Raw genomic sequence first — 21,291 nt, 5'->3', positions numbered from 1 at the left:
GATAAAAGATGGATAGAGAGATGAGGGAGTAGCAATTGGACAGAGAGAGGGCAGGAGAAGACGGACAGAGACTGTGGGTTAGAGGAGGTGGACGCAGAGAGGGGGGAAAAGCAGATGGACAGAAAGAGGTCAGCGAAGACAGACAGGAAGAAGCGGAAAGAGGAGATGGACTAATAGAATTGGAATAAATAATACCTGGGCAACTCCAAGTACTCAGTATCAAAGTAATAACAAGATAGGAATCACTTATCTGATATTCTTCAACTATCGAGGAAGTGTTTCCTGATTTGTCATTACTTTTGTACCAGTTCAACTTGCGGGAAAGCCAACGTGATAAAAATGTACAGAGGGTATACAACGCATTTTTGTGTTTGATTGGCCCCACTACTGTTTATTTATCTTGTTTTAGCTACTTTCGAGTACACAACAGACCGTAGAAGCAAATACTGCAATTGAATAAGTGGAGTGATGGATGAGGATTGAGTGAAAGAGAGGAAATCTGATGGCATAAGAATAATGTACGTGTCTTTGACAGTGAACTGCAATGATATTGTAATATAATTGTAGTGGATTATAGCTGTAGCATGCTTAAATATTTGTTTATAACTTGATATGTCTAATACCAATCTCTAAAATTGTCCCATAAATAAATTCTTTTGCTACTCCTTCTAACACTATTATTTATTTTCCAAAAAATACTTTCGATGGAGTATACACATAATAGTAGGAAATTTTTCCTGATAAGAAATCCGAAGAGTTAATTTAGAGAAATGCTACGCAACATAAACGATTATACAAAGAACTGGTGACTTCGAAGGGAATTTAAGGAAAAGGATAAAGTTATTAAAAGTATGTAAAAGATAAACCACCAATAAAAAACAAAATCTCATGTAATTATTGAAATTACACTTCATCTACATCCACAAAAACGACATGGAAACATTGTACCTTGTACGTGTTTGCAGGATGGTCTGAAACAAAGACTTTTCATCTTCAAAACACATTTAACAAACGCAACGTGTAACAAGTGATGCAACATAAACAACACATATCACGAGCACAGAAAAACATAGATAGTGAAACTCAGGTGAAGTACTTACATTAGTTTCAACAGTAATAGCACTGGATACAGGAATAGCATTGGATATAGGTAACATCATGCCAGTGCTAGTTTGAACGAGATCAGGAGTTAATTTAACAGTAATAAAATAATGAGATCACGAAAGATCTTAATACGAGTGTAAGGCTGACAATGACATACTATGGCCAAAAAGTAACAAAATAGTACGGATGCACTGAAATAAACCAGAATGTAACTATTTTTTGCGAGTACTTGAAGAGCGGTACACAATAAAAAGAAATTATGAGTAACTGCGTTAAAGAATCACATAATATATTTTAATGAGATCACAATAAAAGTGAGGTGAGAAAGAACTCAGCTTTTTGAATTGTTAGTGGTATGTCTCTTACGTGAGTAGTCAGTTTATTATAATGCTGCTCTCTTCTCTCTACGTTCACTATGGACATAATTTTAGGGTCGTACCAGATTAGACTACAATAACGTCAAAGTACACTGCCGGAAAAATTAGTACACCTGGAAAGACGACGTCAGTTCTGGTCCGACGACGGAATATGCTAGATGGGGGATAGTTAATGTACTGATAATGGTTTCAACGTCGTCCGCCAGCAGATAGCGTAGTGGCATAGCTATCAGAGCGACATCTGTGTCTATCCTTTAACTGGGAATGCTCACAGCCAGAAGGCTCAGTATGACGCAAACGTGTGAAACAAACAGTAACCATGCCATGAAGACTCACCTGTGCTTCCTACAGCCAATTGAGCGAATTTGAAAGGGGTCAAACTGTGGCCTTCCGAGTGGCGGGATGGTCTTTTCGGAGAATTGCCGCCCAAGTTGGACGTGCTGTACCATTGTGCAATGACGCTGGTATCGGTGGTCATGTGACCATTCTCATATCCGTAGAGGAGGTTCTGGACGTCGACGCAGCTCAGACGCCGGCCGCTGTGGCCGGGCGGTTCTGGGCTCTTCAGTCCGGAACCGCGCTGCTGCTACGGTCGCAGGTTCGTATCCTGCCTCGGGCATGGATGCGTGTGATGTCCTTAGGTTGGTTAGGTTTAAGTAGTTCTAAGTCAAGGGGCTCATGCCCTCAGATGTTAAGTCCCATAGTGCTTAGAGCCATTTGAGCAACCAGAATCGTCGTATTGTAAGGGCAGAGGTGGCAGACAATACAGCCACCACAGCACAGGTAAGAGGGCTTGTGAGTCCAGACGTGATGATGATGAGTTGGTTTGAGGGGGCGCTCGACATCACGGTCATCAGCGCCCTGTTGAAAAATCTACAGGAAATCCCATGGGTGGGGACGAAGGCTGTCCCCACATGCAGAGCAGTTTATAACGTACTGAAGTCTGCCGCCCTTCCCCACCAGTTTAGGGATGAGGCCTGATAGTTCACAAAATTTCACCACTCGAGTCCAGACGTGTCAGCACGAACTGTTGCGAACGTGTTTTAGCAGCGAGACTACGGGCACACACATCAGTAGCCTGTCTTCCACTCACGCTACAGCATCGACGTGCACAGCTCGACTAATACCGTCAGAGGATCTCTTGGAAGATGGAATGGGGCACCGTGATCTTCACTGATGAATGCAGATTCCGCTAGCATGCTCGTTTGTGCGTTCGACGTAGACTTGATGACCGCTGTCTCGTAGAGTGCATTCGTCAAACACACTCTGCTCCCAGCCCAGACCTTATGGTGAGGGGTACATTAAGCTATAACCCTCGTTCATCTTTGGTCTTTCTGGAGCGCTAGGTATGTACAGAATGTTGTTAGACCTGTTCTTTTCGTGTTCTTGCAACAGGAAGGGGATGTGCTGTTCCAACAAGGTAATGCTCGCGAACACACTGTCCATGAAATTCAACGTGCTCTGCAAGACGTGTAATAGCGTCCCTGGTCAGCTCGATCTCCGGACTTGTGTGAGGGATATGACGGGACGAGAAGTGAATCGTGCGACTCGTCAACCAACAACTCTAACAGAACTACGTGAACAGGCCGAGCAGGCTTGGCATTATCCCAGGACAGTGTTCGCCATCTACACGATCGACTGGAGTCCAGAGTAAGTGCTTGCTTTGCCGCCCATGGAGGCTACACCCGTACTAACATGTGTGTTTCATCATGTGTCGATTCCAGGTACCTCAGAACCGCTTGTGCTATTGATATGTAAATGGAATAATTTCATGTACTCCGTGTACGCTGTTGCAACAATAAATCTTGAATGAATTGTTCAGCTCTGAAAGAAAAAGATGTACTATTTTTCCCCGGCAGTGTATATTTTGTATAAATGCTTGTGTACAACCATTTTTCCTCTTCTATGGTACCGCGCAGTACGGCATGTATGTTGAGGATGAGAAAAGATTTCGAGTTCAGTTCGATCTAATACTGGGCACAGAATATTAATATTCCATGGACTTAATTGCTTTCCAGCAGAGAATTTACATATTTAAAAATCAGCACGATGAAATTCATATATGAAACTTATGGGCTCACCATAATGTCAAACAAAATATGCTAACAGTTCTTGTTAACTAATGTGAAGTTAACTTCGGAAATTTGGTCATTTCTCTCTACAGTAATAGCTTCACCGCCGCAGTAATTCCAACTGAAACAGAAACACCCAATTAGAAATTAATATCTCAAACGCCATCCATGCATGTCGTAATTGCTTTAAGTAAGTACAATCGTTATGCATATAAGGACTACTCATGATTTGCAAAATGGCATTCCGATAATTGATGATTTAAATTTCTTCAGATAAAATTTCAGAAAACAAGAGTCAGTTCCACAAGTTCAAAGTCGTAAAACTTCGAAGACGTTCAGTTGCTGACAAAAATGGCTCATGACGCTCTTTTGCACACGCAGACCTAATTTTTTAAAAAACAATATACCCAATATAGTAGGTAAAACAATACGCCATTCTTAAACAAATATTTATCGAAAAGACGTTCGAAACGTTGTTTGTTCTGGTGTGTGAGCCACAGTACTGGTAGTAATCAGAAAGAAGAGTCTGTTAACTCATACAAAAATCACAGATAAACGAAAGAGACTGCGGGATTCAAGTTGATGGACTTAACAGCATAGTTACTGAGAAATGCGTAAAAATATTTACCTGTTTCCGTGAAGGTCTGCAACTGATACTGACTGCACCGATATTACAGGTACTGAGTCAACTAATCTGGCTGTATTTGAGCAACTGAGAGTTGCCACAAGTTTAGGAGTAGTTACAGGATCAATACTGGAATATTCTGCTGCAGCAAGTCCCCATATTGTTCTCCCTCCTTCCTCAATGTCTGCGAACCTGCAAAACATTTCAAATATTTCTACGGTTTTTGTAAAACAGCATATTGGACAGAATTTTTAAAAAGTATTATTGCTAACTTCGGCTCTAATTCCAGCTAATTGCTTCGTGGGTTATAAATATCGCACTACTTGACACTCACAAATGATTGTAGCAGTTTCATCAATCTTTCTACTCAATATTGTAGAATTTAGCGGTGATACCGAGTAATCGAAGAAATTTTCAGAGTTTTCCATTAGCGTAGCGTTTCACAGATTTTTATTAATGACAATAGACGCAGAGGAAGTTTACGCTGCGATTTACTTCCATTCGCATCAGTCACTTGACAACACGTAACAACACTTGAGAACATGATTTCACAATGGTGTGGCAAGTCATAACTTCATTTACAATTACACTTCTGTGAGAAGAAATCAACATCTACGTCTGCATCTATACTCTGCAAATCACTGTGAAGTGTATGACAGATGGTACGCCTGACTTTACCGGTTATTGGGGTTTTTTTCCCGTTCCAGTCACGTATGGAGTACGGGAAAAGTGACTGTTTAAATGCCTCTGTAAGGGTACGCCTGACTTTACCGGTTATTGGGGTTTTTTCCCGTTCCAGTCACGTATGGAGCACGGGAAAAGTGACTGTTTAAATGCCTCTGTAAGTGTTGCTGTTAATCTAATCTTATCCTCATGATCCCTATGGGAGCGATATGTAGGGGTTATAGCATATTCCTAACGTCATCATTTAAAGCCGGTTCTTGAAACTTTGTTAGTAGGCTCTCTCGGGATGGTTTCCGTCACCTTCAAGAGTCTGCCAATTCAGTTCTTTCAGTATCTCGGTGACACTCTCCCGCGGGTCAGACAAACTTGTGACCATTCCTTCTGCCCTTTTCTGTATACGTTCAGTACCCTCCGTCAGTCCTATTTGGTATGGGTTCTACACACTTGAGCAGTATTTCGGATGGGTCGCACGAGTGATCTGTAAGTAATCTCCTTTGTAGACTGATTCCATTTCCCTAGTATTCTACCAATAAATCAAAGTCTACTACAGGCTTTACCCACGGCTGAGCCTATGAGATCATTCCACGTCATGGCCCTACAAAGTGTTGCACCCAAATATTTCTATGAGTTCACAGAGTCGATCTGTGACTCACTATTATATTCATAGGATCTTATGTTTTTTTGTGTTGTGAAATGAACAATTTTACATTTTCGAACATTAAAAGCAAGCTGCCAGTCACTGGACCACTTCGAAATCACATCAAGGTCTAACTGAATATCTGTATAGCTTTGTTCAGACTGTATTTCATTATAGCTGCATCATCTGCGAAAAGTCTGAAATTACTATTAATGTTGTCGAGAAGTCTATTAATATACAACATGAACAGCAAGGGACCCAACACGCTTCCCTGGGGAACACCCTAAGTTACTTATACACCTGTCGATGACTCGCCATCCAAGATGTTATGCTGCATCCTCCCTACCAAGAAATCCTCAGTGCAGTCACATCTTTCGTCTGATACCCCGTATTATCGTGCTTTTGATAATAAGCGTAGGTGTGGTACTGAGTCCAACGTTTTTCGTAAATAGAGAAATACTGCATCTACTTGACAGCCTTGATCCATGGCATTCAGGATGTGAAAATTGGGTTTCACATGACCTACGTTTTTGAAATCCATGCTGTCTGGCGTGGAGGAGATCGTTCAGTTCGAGATACCTCACTATGCTTGAGATCAGAATATGTCCTACGATGCCACAACAAATGGATGTCGAGGGTGTAGTTTTGTGACTCATTCCCGCTGTGTGACTTGTGCTTTCTTCCAACTACTGGGCACAGTCTTCTGTTCGAGGGATCTACCACAGGTTACAGTTAAAAGAGAAGCTAACTTAGCTGCAAATTGAGTATAGAATCTGACAGGGATTCCATCGGGCCCTGGGGCTTTGTTCAATTTTAACGATTTCACCCGTTTCTCAGCACCACAATGACGCTAATATCTATTTCACTCATCTTTTCAGTGGTATAAGGATTAAGTTACGGTAATACTCCCCGGTTTTCCTTTGTAAAGGAATATATGAAAACATAGTTCAACATTTCTGTTTTTACTTTGCTATTCTCAACTTTAGTTCCCCCACTGGCCGAACATTGCTGAAGAAATGTTTGAGTGCGTAGAGATAAGTTTCCTAGGTAATCCACAGTCGATGGGTGACCCAAAACTGACCATATGAAAGAACTTGTGGAACCGTTGAAGCAGAAATCGTATCGCTTGTAACTGGGCTGAGGACTAAGTGAGTACAGGTATGAAGCTCATTTCATTATTGATGAATTGTGGGACTGTGTGCTGCACCAACATTAATCTGAAGAAAGAAGTCAAGTATGAAGCTCATTTCATTATTAGATCCAATCAGTTGCATGAACATTCAACATTACCAACAGCTGCGGAGGTATGGGAGAAACTGGAGCAAGCTTTCGATGACAGTGGTTTAAAAGGACTTTAGTACCACTATTTAATAGACGTCTAAAAGTGTCGAAGATTATGTGAATGGAATCATGTCAGCTGCACATACATTAAGAAAAATTATATTTGGTGTAAGTGATCAGTAGCCTGGAACACTCATGTGGCTGATTTGCCTGAATCATTCAAATTGATGGCAATGGGAATTGAATGTTCGGGCATAAGAATCAGTGCAGACTTTATGAGAAAGCTTTTGCAAGAAGCAAGAGACACTGAGACATCAGCACTCTTCACCGAAAAAAGACATGTTCAAGAAAATCTATGCAGAAACAAAACACAGCGAAGGGAATAAGGGGCCATGGTACTTAATTTCAGCACATGACAGATTGAAGTGACTGGATGTATGACGTAGACAACCCACCGATACCTGCCATAACTGTTTCAAGCGACACAACGCTTACTATAAAAAGTCTAGAAAATGTCAATTTGACAATGAATGGTGATGAAACAGTATGCTTCAGAAAGAGGTGTATTATTGGTACTAAAACTTGCTGCTGATCTCCTGTCAGTTAGTGCAATCGTCAGTAAGGGATGCCAAGTAAATTTTAGGTATGATACAACAGTGGGAGAATGTTTGTGCCTTCAGCAAATTTGATGAGTAACATATATGTACTAAAAACACACACAGAGACATGATTGCTAAATTAATGTCTTTTCATGAATTAAATGCTGTTATCCTGTGGAATCTGTGCATGGGACATTTGAATTTGAAATATGTTAAATAAGCTGTACCGCGGGTGAAAGCTTGTCTCGTGTAAGTAGTAAAGAATCTTTTACAAACACAATACACCTTGAAGCGAAGCAAACCAAACTGCCATTCAATAATGCTAGTTCAAGAGCTTCACTACATTTACAGCTGATTCTTGGCAACGTATGTGGTCCCATAAAAACTGTATCACTGGGAGGTAGGAATTATTTCATCATTTCCTTTGATGACTATTCCAGAAATGTGCATACGTATTTTCTAAAAGACGAACTCATTGTATTGGGAGCTTTCAAGGCTTACAAAAATCTAGTGCAAAATAAAATAAAAATAATTCGTTCACACAGTGGTAAGGAGTACAGTAACAAAGATTTTGAAAACTTCTTACAAAAATGGTATTAAGCATCAGATGACTATTCCTTTCTCTCCTTAGCAGAGCACATGGAGAGAAAGCAGGCAAAAAGAGTAAAGTGTATGCTGATTTGATACTGGTGTACATAAACAGTTCTGGGTAGATGCGACAGCAACAATAACAGCTGTCAAAGTGGTTGATGGAAAAACGCCTCTCGATGTATGGCCACGCAGGAAACGTGATTTATCATATATGAAGATTTTGGAGTGATTATTTTTTAAGGAAAAACGTCAAAAATTGAACTCCAACACCAGTAAGAGTAGAAATGTAGTATTTGTAGAAAATGCGGAAAACTGTGATAGCATTTACTTACGTTTTACATATGAGAGAAGTGTCGTATCATCTGGAGAAATTAAACACGAGAAATCAGAAGAGAGTACAGAAAAACGCAGACACTGTGTAGTTCAGCATATAAATCTACATAGCTACTACAGATCACACCCATTTGAACCTTCTTACTGTGTTCAAGCCTTGGTCTCCCTCTACAATTTTTACCCGCTCCCTCCACCCTATATTTTCATCCATTAATAAACTGACAATTCCTTGTTATCTCACGATTTGAGCCATCAACTGATACCTTCTTTTTTGTCAATTTGTGCCATAAATTGCTTATTTCCACAATTCGATTCAGTACCTCCTCATCAGGTGCTCAACCTACCCATCTAATTTTCATCATTCTTCTATCGCACCACATTTCAAAAGCTTCTATTCTCTTGGTATCTGGCCTGCTTATCCACCACATTTCGCTCTTGTACATGACTACATTCCATATATATAACTTAGGAAAGACCTTCTAACATTTTTTTTTCTTTTTAAGAAAAGCTTTCTTGCTATGGCCAGTCAGCCTCTCTACTTCGTCCACCGTCAGTTATTTTGGTGCCCAAACAGGAAAACCCATTGACTACTTTTAGTGTCTCATTTCACAATCAAATTCCATCAGTATCACATGATTTAATGCGACAGCACTGTAAAAGAGAAATTGGAAAAGTAAGATTAAGATGTCCTAGTACACTCCTGGAAATGGAAAAAAGAACACATTGACACCGGTGTGTCAGACCCACCATACTTGCTCCGGACACTGCGAGAGGGCTGTACAAGCAATGATCACACGCACGGCACAGCGGACACACCAGGAACCGCGGTGTTGGCCGTCGAATGGCGCTAGCTGCGCAGCATTTGTGCACCGCCGCCGTCAGTGTCAGCCAGTTTGCCGTGGCATACGGAGCTCCATCGCAGTCTTTAACACTGGTAGCATGCCGCGACAGCGTGGACGTGAACCGTATGTGCAGTTGACGGACTTTGAGCGAGGGCGTATAGTGGGCATGCGGGAGGCCGGGTGGACGTACCGCCGAATTGCTCAACACGTGGGGCGTGAGGTCTCCACAATACATCGATGTTGTCGCCAGTGGTCGGCGGAAGGTGCACGTGCCCGTCGACCTGGGACCGGACCGCAGCGACGCACGGATGCACGCCAAGACCGTATGATCCTACGCAGTGCCGTAGGGGACCGCACCGCCACTTCCCAGCAAATTAGGGACACTGTTGCTCCTGGGGTATCGGCGAGGACCATTCGCAACCGTCTCCATGAAGCTGGGCTACGGTCCCGCACACCGTTAGGCCGTCTTCCGCTCACGCCCCAACATCGTGCAGCCCGCCTCCAGTGGTGTCGCGACAGGCGTGAATGGAGGGACGAATGGAGACGTGTCGTCTTCAGCGATGAGAGTCGCTTCTGCCTTGGTGCCAATGATGGTCGTATGCGTGTTTGGCGCCGTGCAGGTGAGCGCCACAATCAGGACTGCATACGACCGAGGCACACAGGGCCAACACCCGGCATCATGGTGTGGGGAGCGATCTCCTACACTGGCCGTACACCACTGGTGATCGTCGAGGGGACACTGAATAGTGCACGGTACATCCAAACCGTCATCGAACCCATCGTTCTACCATTCCTAGACCGGCAAGGGAACTTGCTGTTCCAACAGGACAATGCACGTCCGCATGTATCCCGTGCCACCCAACGTGCTCTAGAAGGTGTAAGTCAACTACCCTGGCCAGCAAGATCTCCGGATCTGTCCCCCATTGAGCATGTTTGGGACTGGATGAAGCGTCGTCTCACGCGGTCTGCACGTCCAGCACGAACGCTGGTCCAACTGAGGCGCCAGGTGGAAATGGCATGGCAAGCCGTTCCACAGGACTACATCCAGCATCTCTACGATCGTCTCCATGGGAGAATAGCAGCCTGCATTGCTGCGAAAGGTGGATATACACTGTACTAGTGCCGACATTGTGCATGCTCTGTTGCCTGTGTCTATGTGCCTGTGGTTCTGTCAGTGTGATCATGTGATGTATCTGACCCCAGGAATGTGTCAATAAAGTTTCCCCTTCCTGGGACAATGAATTCACGGTGTTCTTATTTCAATTTCCAGGAGTGTAATTTGCGACGAAGCACGAGCTCATATGGGGAAGGAAATCGGTCATATCCACTTCACAGGAATCTTCCTTCAATTTCCGTTCCGTTGACCGATTTAGGGAAACCATGAGAAACTTAACTCTGGATGAGGCTTTGAACCACTGTCCTCCCAAATGCGAATCCAGTGTGTTACCACAGTGCCATAGATTAACCAGTAAACAGAAACATTCAAGCCATCTGTCTCCCTGTCATTATGCTCCCTTGGTATTTTTTGAGGTCCAGCTTAGTGGGTTCGTATGGATAAAGAATTTTTGTAGTCTTCTGGATATGAAGGAGAGAATTTAACTATATGTACACCAAAAATTGGAGGTGTTGTATCTTGTGCTAAATCAATTGTTGAAATGACAAAATTTGTTGTATAGAAGTGAATATAGTGTCTTCTTCTTCTATTTGCATGTCTTAGTCATCTGCTTGTTAAGTCGGTTGATATTATTGGTCTTTCCAAATTTTCCTCCCAACAGGGGACAGATTATTACTGGCAACCCGCAGAGAAAAGCCCAGATACAATGTATTTTCTCAAAATTAAGGGAAATTCCATTTTCAGAGACCCACTTTATAATTCTTTGAGAAGCATCAGTAACAACACCTTCTGTTGCTTCCTCTCTTGTCGGTTTTGTTTAAACATTAGTTTAATCTGCAAAAAATGCAATTCAGCTCGATAAATGTTAAGTGGAAAGTCATTCACGTGTATAAGGAATAGGAGTGGACCCAAAATTGAACCTTGTGGGACTCATTTCATGAGTTCTCCCAAGTCACTAAAGTGTTCTCTCCCTCCAGGATTGTCTGAATTATTGACCCCAACTTATTTCATTCTGTTTCTTAAGTGTGATGCATACCAGTTGTACCAGTTGGCTGTAAAGTCATCCATTCAATAAAACTTAAGTCTTTTCTTCTTTTTTTAAGAGAGTAACATGAGCTGCACAGTCAAACATCTTGTAAAGACCTCAAAAATGCCAAATGGCGACATTTTATTATTTCAGGTTTGTCATATTTGGTGAGAGACTGTGTATATAGCATTCTCATCCAAGTAACCATTTCAGAATCCAAATGTGAGACTACTCTTGAGTTCATTGCCTTTTCGAATATACTGGAAAATGGTGTAAGTAAGGAAACTGGACGATAATTATTTAAGTCTTTCTTTAAACAGATTTAAGAATTGTATATCTTGTTTGCAAAAATTCCCTGTGCCAATGATGCATTGCATGTATCACTGAGGAGACTAAGTTAGAGCAACTATTCAAAGTGTTATTTTAGCTTTTCTTTTTTAAAACTATTATTACTCTGTTAACTTCAGTGGTGGATGTTTGTGCTACTTCTAGCTGACTCAAGATTAATAGAACGACTTTATTGATATAAAAATTTAGAAAGTGATTGCTAAAAATGCTTGCACCACGTGAATTATCAGTCATAACGCTGTCATTTAGTTCAATTATTGTGGCATATCGTACACTGCCGACGTTCCTGTCTCCTCTTTCACTATATGAAATACAGTCTTTAATCTTACTACCTGCATTGATAGTTTCTGTCAGACTGTTCACGATTCTCTACATTTTAATAACTTTCCTTAAAATATTACAATATATTTTGCAGTATGCAAGTAATGTCGGATCATGACTTACTCTGGCCTTTATATAATTTCTCTTTTCCTCTTACATGAGATTTTAATCCCTCCTAAAACTTCCTTGATAAAGTTTTAGGAAAACTACTTTCAAATATCGACACAAATCTACTATGGAATATACAGGGTGTACGTAAAGTCTGCGAACATTTTCAATTACTTATTTCACAAGAACCAAACACTATACAGATATCATACGTACGTAATTTTGAAGAGAAACCCTGAAAGTTTTTTTTTTCATGTGTACAGCCACACCGTAGTTTGGTAATTTTCCGACAGTCTGCGCTAGTTGCAAACATGGCGAGTTCAGGTGCGAAGCGAGCTTTCTGTGTGTTGGAGTTCGACAAAAACAAGTATGCTTCAGCTGTTCAACGGATGTTTAGAATCAAGTACGGTAAGAAGCCACCAACAAGGAAGGCCTTTTACCACTGGCACACAAATTCGTTACAACGGGTTGCTTGTGCCCGGCAAAGAAAAGCGGACGTCCCAGAGTGAGTGAAGTGAATGTGGAGCGCGTACGAGAGACATGCATTAGGTGTCCAAAGATATCGGTGCGTCATGCATCCCGTGAACTCGAAATGGCTCCAATGACTGTGTGGAAAGTCCTGCGACAGAAGCTGCCTATGAAATCATTCAAATTGGAGCTAGTGCAGAAGCTGAATGACGACGACAAAGACAACCGTTTTGAGTATTGTTAGCAGTTGCAACAATTGAATGAGGATGGGAATGGCACTGTTGATCGGTTAATTTTTAGCGACGAAGCCACTTTTCACACTAATAGGAAAGTGAACAGCCATAATTGTCGAATCTGGGGTACAAAGCATCCACGCGAATGCATTGAATTTGAACATGATTCCCCGAAGGTAAATGCTTTTTGTGGGAAAGTGAACAGCCATAATTGTCGAATCTGGGGTACAAAGCATCCACGCGAATGCATTGAATTTGAACATGATTCCCCGAAGGTAAATGATTTTTGTGCCTTGTGACGTCGAGAACTATACGGGCCATTCTTCTTCGCCGAGAGCACTGTCACTGGATATTCCTACTTGGACATGATGCAGCAAAGGCTGATGACTCAAATGCAATCGGACTCACCGTTCATCGTTCAGCAGGCTCGGACTCCACAACATTTTCATCGTAAAGTTCGTAGGTACCTCAACACGGAGCTGCCGCATCGATAGTTCGGCCGTGATACAGAAGGGGACAGCTGTTTCATCAAATGGCCTCCCCGATCTCACTCCGTGCGACTTTTTTCTGTGGGAACACATTAAAGATCAGGTGTATGACCCGCCTCTACCACGTAATGTAGCAGAGTTCCGGAAGAAAATACGGGAAGCGACTGCCACAGTCGACGACGCCACGCTGAGACGGGTATGGCAAGAATTCGATTACCTTATTGACGTCTGCAGGGTCACTCATGGTTCGCAAATCGAATGTTTGTAAAAAAACTTTCACAGTTTCTCTTCAAAACGCAATATGTATCACACCTGTACAATGTTTAGTTCTTGTGCAATAAAAAATTGAAAGTGTTCCCCGTCTTTATGAATACCCTGTACTGAGATTCACATTAGCATCTCTTTCTAGATATACCTCATCCCATACTACCTCTTTTAACTTAATCTTAAAACATTGTACCCTGTTCTCATTAACAAGCCTCTGCTGTTGTTGTGTTCTTCAGTCCAGAGACTGGTTTGATGCAGCTCTCCATGCTACTCTATCCTGTGCAAGCTTCCTCATCTCCCAGTACCTACTGCAACCTACATCCCTCTGAATCTGCTTAGTGTATTCATCTCTTGGTCTCCCTCTACGATTTTTACCCTCCACGCTGCCCTCCAATGCTAAATTGGTGATCCCTTGATGGCTCAGAACATGTCCTACAAACCGATCCCTTCTTCTAGTCGAGTTGTGCCACAAATTTCTCTTCTCCCTAATTCGATTCAATACCTCCTCATTAGTTACGTGATCTATCCATCTAATCTTCAGCATTCTTTTGTAGCACCACATTTTGAAAGTTTCTATTCTCTTCTTGTCCTAACTATTTATCATCCATGTTTCACTTCCATACATGGCTACACTCCATACAAAAATAGTTACGGAAACGACTTCCTGACACTTAAATCTATACTCGATGTTAACAAATTTCTCTTCTTCAGAAACGTTTTCTTTACCATTGCCAGTCTACATTTTATACCCTCTCTACAGTTATTTTGCTCCCCAAATAGCAAAACTCATTTCCTACTTTAAATGTCTCATTTCCTAATCTAATTCCTTCAGCATCACCCGACTTAATTCGACTACATTCCATTATCCTCGTTTTGCCTTTGTCGATGTTCATCTTATATCCTCCTTTCAAGACACTGTCCATTCCGTTCAACTGATCTTCCAAGTTCTTTGCTGTCCCTGACAGAACTACAATTTCATCGGTGAACCTCTAAGTTTTTATTTCTTCTCCATGGATTTTAATACCTACTCCGAATTTTTCTTTTGTTTCCTTTAGTGCTCGCTTAATATACAGATAGAATAACACTGGGGATAGGCTACAACCCTCTCTCACTCCCTTCCCAGCCACTGCTTCCCTTCCATGCCCCTCGACACTTATAACTGCCATCTGCTTTCTGTACAAATTGTAAATAGCCTTTCGCTCCCTGTATTTTACCCCTGCCACCTTTAGAATTTGAAAGAGAGTATTCCAGTCAACATTGTCAAAAGCTTTCTCTAAGTCTACAAGTGCCAGAAATGTAGGTTTGCCTTTCCTTAATCTAGCTTCTAAGACAAGTCGTAGGATCAGTATTGCGTCACGTGTTCCTATTTCTACGGAATCCAAACTGATCTTCCCCGAGGTCGGCTTCCGCCAGTTTTTCCATTCGTCTCTACAGAATTCGCGTTAGTATTTTGCAGCCGTGACTTATTAAACTGATAATTCGGTAATATTCACATCTGTCAACACCTGCTTTCTTTGGGATTGGAATTCTTATATTCTTCTTGAAGACTGAGGGTATTTCGCCTGTCTCATACATCTTGCTCACCAGATGGTAGAGTTTTGTCGGGGCTGGCTCTCCCAAGGCTGTCAGTAGTTCTAATGGAATGGTGTCTACTCCCGGGGCCTTGTTTCGACTTAGGTCATTCAATGCTCTGTGAGACTCTTCACGCAGTATAATGTCTCCCATTCCATCTTCATCAACATCCTCTTCCATTTCCATAATAATGTCCTCAAGTACATCGCCTTTGTATAGACCCTCTATATACTCCTTCCACCTTTCTGCTTTCCCTTCTTTGCTTAGAACTGGGTTTCCATCTGAGCTCTTGAAATTCAAACACGTGGTTCTCTTTTCTCCAAAGGTCTCTTTAATTTTCCTGTATGCAGTATCTATCTTACCCCTAGTGAGATATGCCTCTCCATCCTCACATTTGTCTTCTAGCCATCCCTGCTTAGTCATTTTGCACTTCCTGTCGGTCTCATTTTTGTGACGATTATATTCCTTTTTGCCTGCTTCATTTACTGCGTTTTTATATTTTCTCCTTTCATCAATTAAATTCAATATTTCTTCTGTTACGCAAGGATTTCTACTAGCCCTCGTCTTTTTACCTACTTGATCCTCTGCTGCCTTCACTATTCCATCCCTCAATGCTACCCATTCTTCTTCTACTGTATTTCTTTCCCCATTCCTGTCAATCGTTCCCTTATGCTCTCCCTGAAACTCTCTACAGCCTCTGGTTCTGTCAGTTTATACAGGTCCCATCTCCTTAAATTCCCACCTTTCTGCAGTTTCTTCAGTTTTAATCTACAGTTCATAACCAATAGATTGTGGTCAGAGTCCACATCTGCGCCTGGAAATGTCTTACAATTTAAAACCTGGTTCCTAATCTCTGTTACCATTATGTAATCTATCTGAAACCTTCCAGTATCTCCAAGCCCCTTCCATGTATACAACTTCCTTTCATGATTCTTGAACAAAGTGTTAGCTATGACTAAGTTATGCTCTGAGCAAAATTCTACCAGGAGGCTTCCGCTTTCATTTCTTACCCCCATTCCATATTCACCTACTACGTTTCCATCTCTTCCTTTCCCGACAATCGAATTCCAGTCACCCATGACTCTTAAATTTTCGTCTCCCTTCACTATCTGAATAATTTCTTTTATCTCATCATACATTTATTCAATTTCTTCGTCATCTGCAGAGCTAATTGGCATATAAACTTGTACTACTGTGGTAGACGTGCGCTTCGTGTCTATCTTGGCCGCAATAATGTGTTCACTATGCTGTTTGTAGTAGCTTACCCGCACTCCTCTTTTTTTATTCATTACTAAACCTATTCCAGCGTTATCCCTATTTGATCTTGTATTTATATCCCTGTATTCACCTGACTAGAAGTCTTGTCCCTCCTGCCACCGAACTTCACTAATTCACACTATATCTAACTTTAACCTATCCATTTCCCTTTTTAAATTTTCTAATCTACCTGTCCGATTAAGGGATCTGACATTCCACGCTCCGATCCGTAGAACGCCAGTTTTCTTTCTCCTGATAACGACGACCTCCTGAGTAGTCCCTGCCCGGAGATCCGAACGGGGGACTATTTTACCTCCGGAATATTTTACCTACAGGGTGCACCCATCTGCAGGTGGTCGCTCATGTCGGCACCAATGATGTGTGTCGCTATGGATCGGAGGAAATCCTCTCTGGCTTCCGGCGGCTATCTGATTTGGTGAAGACTGCCAGTCTCGCTAGCGGGATGAAAGCAGAGCTCACCATCTGCAGCATCGTCGACAGGACTGACTGCGGACCTTTGGTACAGAGCAGAGTGGAGGGTCTGAATCAGAGGCTGAGACGGTTCTGCGACCGTGTGGGCTGCAGATTCCTCGACTTGCGCCATAGGGTGGTGGGGTTTCGGGTTCCGCTGGATAGGTCAGGAGTCCACTACACGCAACAAGCGGCTACACGGGTAGCAGGGGTTGTGTGGCGTGGGCTGGGCGGTTTTTTAGGTTAGATGGCCTTGGGCAAGTACAGAAAGGGCAACAGCCTCAACGGGTGCGGGGCAAAGTCAGGACATGCGGGGACCAAGCAGCAATCGGTATTGTAATTGTCAACTGTCGAAGCTGCGTTGGTAAAGTACCGGAACTTCAAGCGCTGATAGAAAGCACCGAAGCTGAAATCGTTATAGGTACAGAAAGCTGGCTTAAGCCAGAGATAAATTCTGCCGAAATTTTTACAAAGGTACAGACGGTGTTTAGAAAGGATAGATTGCATGCAACCGGTGGTGGAGTGTTCATCGCTGTTAGTAGTAGTTTATCCTGTAGTGAAGTAGAAGTGGATAGTTCCTGTGAATTATTATGGGTGGAGGTTACACTAAACAACCGAACTAGGTTAATAATTGGCTCCTTTTACCGACCTCCCGACTCAGCAGCATTAGTGGCAGAACAACTGAGAGGAAATTTGGAATACATTTCACATAAATTTTCTCAGCATGTTATAGTCTTAGGTGGAGATTTCAATTTACCAGATATAGACTGGGACACTCAGATGTTTAGGACGGGTGGTAGGGACAGAGCATCGAGTGACATTATACTGAGTGCACTATCCGAAAATTACCTCGAGCAATTAAACAGAGAACCGACTCGTGGAGATAACATATTGGACCTACTGATAACAAACAGACCCGAACTTTTCGAATCTGTATGTACAGAACAGGGAATCAGTGATCATAAGGCCGTTGCAGCATCCCTGAATATGGAAGTTAATAGGAATATAAAAAAAGGGAGGAAGGTTTATCTGTTTAGCAAGAGTAATAGAAGGCAGATTTCAGACTACCTAACAGATCAAAACGAAAATTTCTGTTCCGACACTGACAATGTTGAGTGTTTATGGAAAAAGTTCAAGGCAATTGTAAAATGCGTTTTAGACAGGTACGTGCCGAGTAAAACTGTGAGGGACGGGAAAAACCCACCGTGGTACAACAACAATGTTAGGAAACTACTGCGAAAGCAAAGAGAGCTCCACTCCAAGTTTAAACGCAGCCAAAACCTCTCAGACAAACAGAAGTTAAACGATGTCAAAGTTAGCGTAAGGAGGGCTATGCGTGAAGCGTTCAGTGAATTCGAAAGTAAAATTCTATGTACCGACTTGACAGAAAATCCTAGGAAGTTCTGGTCGTACGTTAAATCAGTAAGTGGCTCGAAACAGCATATCCAGACACTACGGGATGATGATGGCATTGAAACAGAGGATGACACGCGTAAAGCTGAAATACTAAACACCTTTTTCCAAAGCTGTTTCACAGAGGAAGACCGCACTGCAGTTCCTTCTCTAAATCCTCGCACAAACGAAAAAATGGCTGACATCGAAATAAGTGTCCAAGGAATAGAAAAGCAACTGGAATCACTCAATAGAGGAAAGTCCACTGGACCTGACGGGATACCAATTCGATTCTACACAGAGTACGCGAAAGAACTTGCCCCCCTTCTAACAGCCGTGTACCGCAAGTCTCTAGAGGAACGGAGGGTTCCAAATGATTGGAAAAGAGCACAGATAGTCCCAGTGTTCAAGAAGGGTCGTCGAGCAGATGCGCAAAACTATAGACCTATATCTCTTACGTCGATCTCTTGTAGAATTTTAGAACATGTTTTTTGCTCGCGTATCATGTCATTTCTGGAAACCCAGAATCTACTATGTAGGAATCAACATGGATTCCGGAAACAGCGATCGTGTGAGACCCAACTCGCCTTATTTGTTCATGAGACCCAGAAAATATTAGATACAGGCTCCCAGGTAGATGCTATTTTTCTTGACTTCCGGAAGGCGTTCGATACAGTTCCGCACTGTCGCCTGATAAACAAAGTAAGAGCCTACGGAATATCAGACCAGCTGTGTGGCTGGATTGAAGAGTTTTTAGCAAACAGAACACAGCATGTTGTTATCAATGGAGAGACGTCTACAGACGTTAAAGTAACCTCTGGCGTGCCACAGGGGAGTGTTATGGGACCATTGCTTTTCACAATATATATAAATGACTTAGTAGATAGTGTCGGAAGTTCCATGCGGCTTTTCGCGGATGATGCTGTAGTATACAGAGAAGTTGCTGCTTTAGAAAATTGTAGCGAAATACAGGAAGATCTGCAGCGGATAGGCACTTGGTGCAGGGAGTGGCAACTGACCCTTAACATAGACAAATGTAATGTATTGCGAATACATAGAAAGAAGGATCCTTTATTGTATGATTATATGATAGCGGAACAAACACTGGTAGCAGTTACTTCTGTAAAATATCTGGGAGTATGCGTACGGAACGATTTGAAGTGGAATGATCATATAAAACTAATTGTTGGTAAGGCGGGTACCAGGTTGAGATTCATTGGGAGAGTGCTTAGAAAATGTAGTCCATCAACAAAGGAGGTGGCTTACAAAACACTCGTTCGACCTATACTTGAGTATTGCTCATCAGTGTGGGATCCGTACCAGGTCGGGTTGACGGAGGAGATAGAGAAGATCCAAAGAAGAGCGGCGCGTTTCGTCACTGGGTTATTTGGTAACCGTGATAGCGTTACGGAGATGTTTAATAAGCTCAAGTGGCAGACTCTGCAAGAGAGGCGCTCTGCATCGCGGTGTAGCTTGCTCGCCAGGTTTCGAGAGGGTGCGTTTCTGGATGAGGTATCGAATATATTGCTTCCCCCTACTTATACTTCCCGAGGAGATCACGAATGTAAAATTAGAGAGATTAGAGCGCGCACGGAGGCTTTCAGACAGTCGTTCTTCCCGCGAACCATACGCGACTGGAACAGGAAAGGGAGGTAATGACAGTGGCACGTAAAGTGCCCTCCGCCACACACCGTTGGGTGGCTTGCGGAGTATCAATGTAGATGTAGATGTAGATACCATAATCATTTAGCTATACAGTAAAGCTGCATGCCCTCGGGAAAAATTGCGGCTGTAGTTTCCCCTTGCTTTCAGCCGTTCGCAGTACTAGCACAGCAAGGCCGTTTTGGTTAGTGTTATAAGGCCAGATCAGTCAATCATCCAGACTGTTGCCCCTGCAACTACTGAAAAGGCTGCTGCCCCTCTTCAGGAACCACATGTTTGTCTGGCCTCTCAACAGATACCCCTCCGTTGTGATTGCACCTACGGTACGGCTATGTTTATCGCTGAGGCACGCAAGCCTCCCCACCAACGGCAAGGTCCATGGATCATGGGAAGCCTCTGCTATGTATGAGCAATTCTTCAGAGTTGTAAGGCGCTACAGTGTTTATTTCCATTAACTGTGGATCATGATCAGATTGTTAATTAACAAATTTGGTATATGTTAATTGTTTCATCCTGAGCATTGTCTATAAAAAATGTTATCAATCAGGGTCTCACTGTCTCGCTACATGCGAGCTGGAAAATTTACCACTTAAATCAGACTGAAACAGCCAAGTAATGATGGCAATTCAGTTTCCATGTCAGATTATTTTAAGAAATCTGCTCTTAAATCTCCACAAACTACAAACTATTTCTTCTTGTTTGACAGGTAGCTCAGTAATGCATCTATATTTCTCATACATAGCTGAAAGTTTCCTTCAGGGAATCTGTAGACTGTTACAAATAAATGAGAAGTATTGTTCAGTAACATTGTGTCCAACTTTTACAAATGTTGCAAATCCTCCCTTTTCCATTTTGACTTTCCACAGAATGTTTCTGGTCTGTGATTCCTTATACACAACGTGTAATGACCGTACATTAAATTATTTATATTTGAATGCAGTGTTACTTGTAACTTTTGTTACAGTAGGCTCATATTAGGTTGGGCATCACTCTTGAGTCCATGTTTGTTTACAAATAAATTTGTTTTTGGGTAGATTCTATTTTGGACAAATACTTCTTTTTTTCTTTTCTACGTGTTTTGCTGAAACTCTAGCATCACCAGCGAGTATTTTTATTTTTATTTTATTAAATAAGACGAAAAACTGCTTCTGACTCCACGTATATAATTTCAATTTTTAAATAAAATGTTCACAAATTTTAAATCAGACAAAATTATTTTCTACACTGCCTGACCATAGAAGTAAATTACAGTGAACTGGAGGAAGAAAGAAAATTAACGTTTGTGGTTTGGTAGGGTATGTGATACTATGTCAGTGCTTGGAAAGTCGAGTCAGAATTGCAAAGACTTGGGCAGTATGAACCCACTTATCAGTACGACGTTGCACAGCATATGGACTGGATGCACTCACTATTTCAGT

General features: G+C 42.2%; 1 protein-coding gene across 1 annotated transcript in view; it reads right to left on the bottom strand.

Moving 5' to 3' along the window:
- Positions 1 to 954: 954 nt before the first annotated feature.
- LOC126183564 (pancreatic lipase-related protein 2-like) overlaps positions 955 to 21,291 on the bottom strand; it is a 144,314-nt gene continuing 123,977 nt past the window's right edge. Inside the window, exons 8-9 of the mRNA XM_049925642.1 lie at positions 4,182 to 4,370; positions 955 to 3,674 (exon numbers count right to left, since the gene is read on the bottom strand). Of these exons, the coding sequence (XP_049781599.1) occupies positions 3,584 to 3,674; positions 4,182 to 4,370 (280 nt within the window). The 3' untranslated portion in view covers positions 955 to 3,583. The remainder of the gene's footprint in view (positions 3,675 to 4,181; positions 4,371 to 21,291) is intronic.

The sequence above is a fragment of the Schistocerca cancellata genome, chromosome 4, assembly GCF_023864275.1.
Source record: "Schistocerca cancellata isolate TAMUIC-IGC-003103 chromosome 4, iqSchCanc2.1, whole genome shotgun sequence".
Taxonomy (NCBI): domain Eukaryota; kingdom Metazoa; phylum Arthropoda; class Insecta; order Orthoptera; family Acrididae; genus Schistocerca; species Schistocerca cancellata.
Note: the sequence above shows the minus strand (reverse complement) of the source record. Positions and strands in the feature narration are given on the sequence as shown.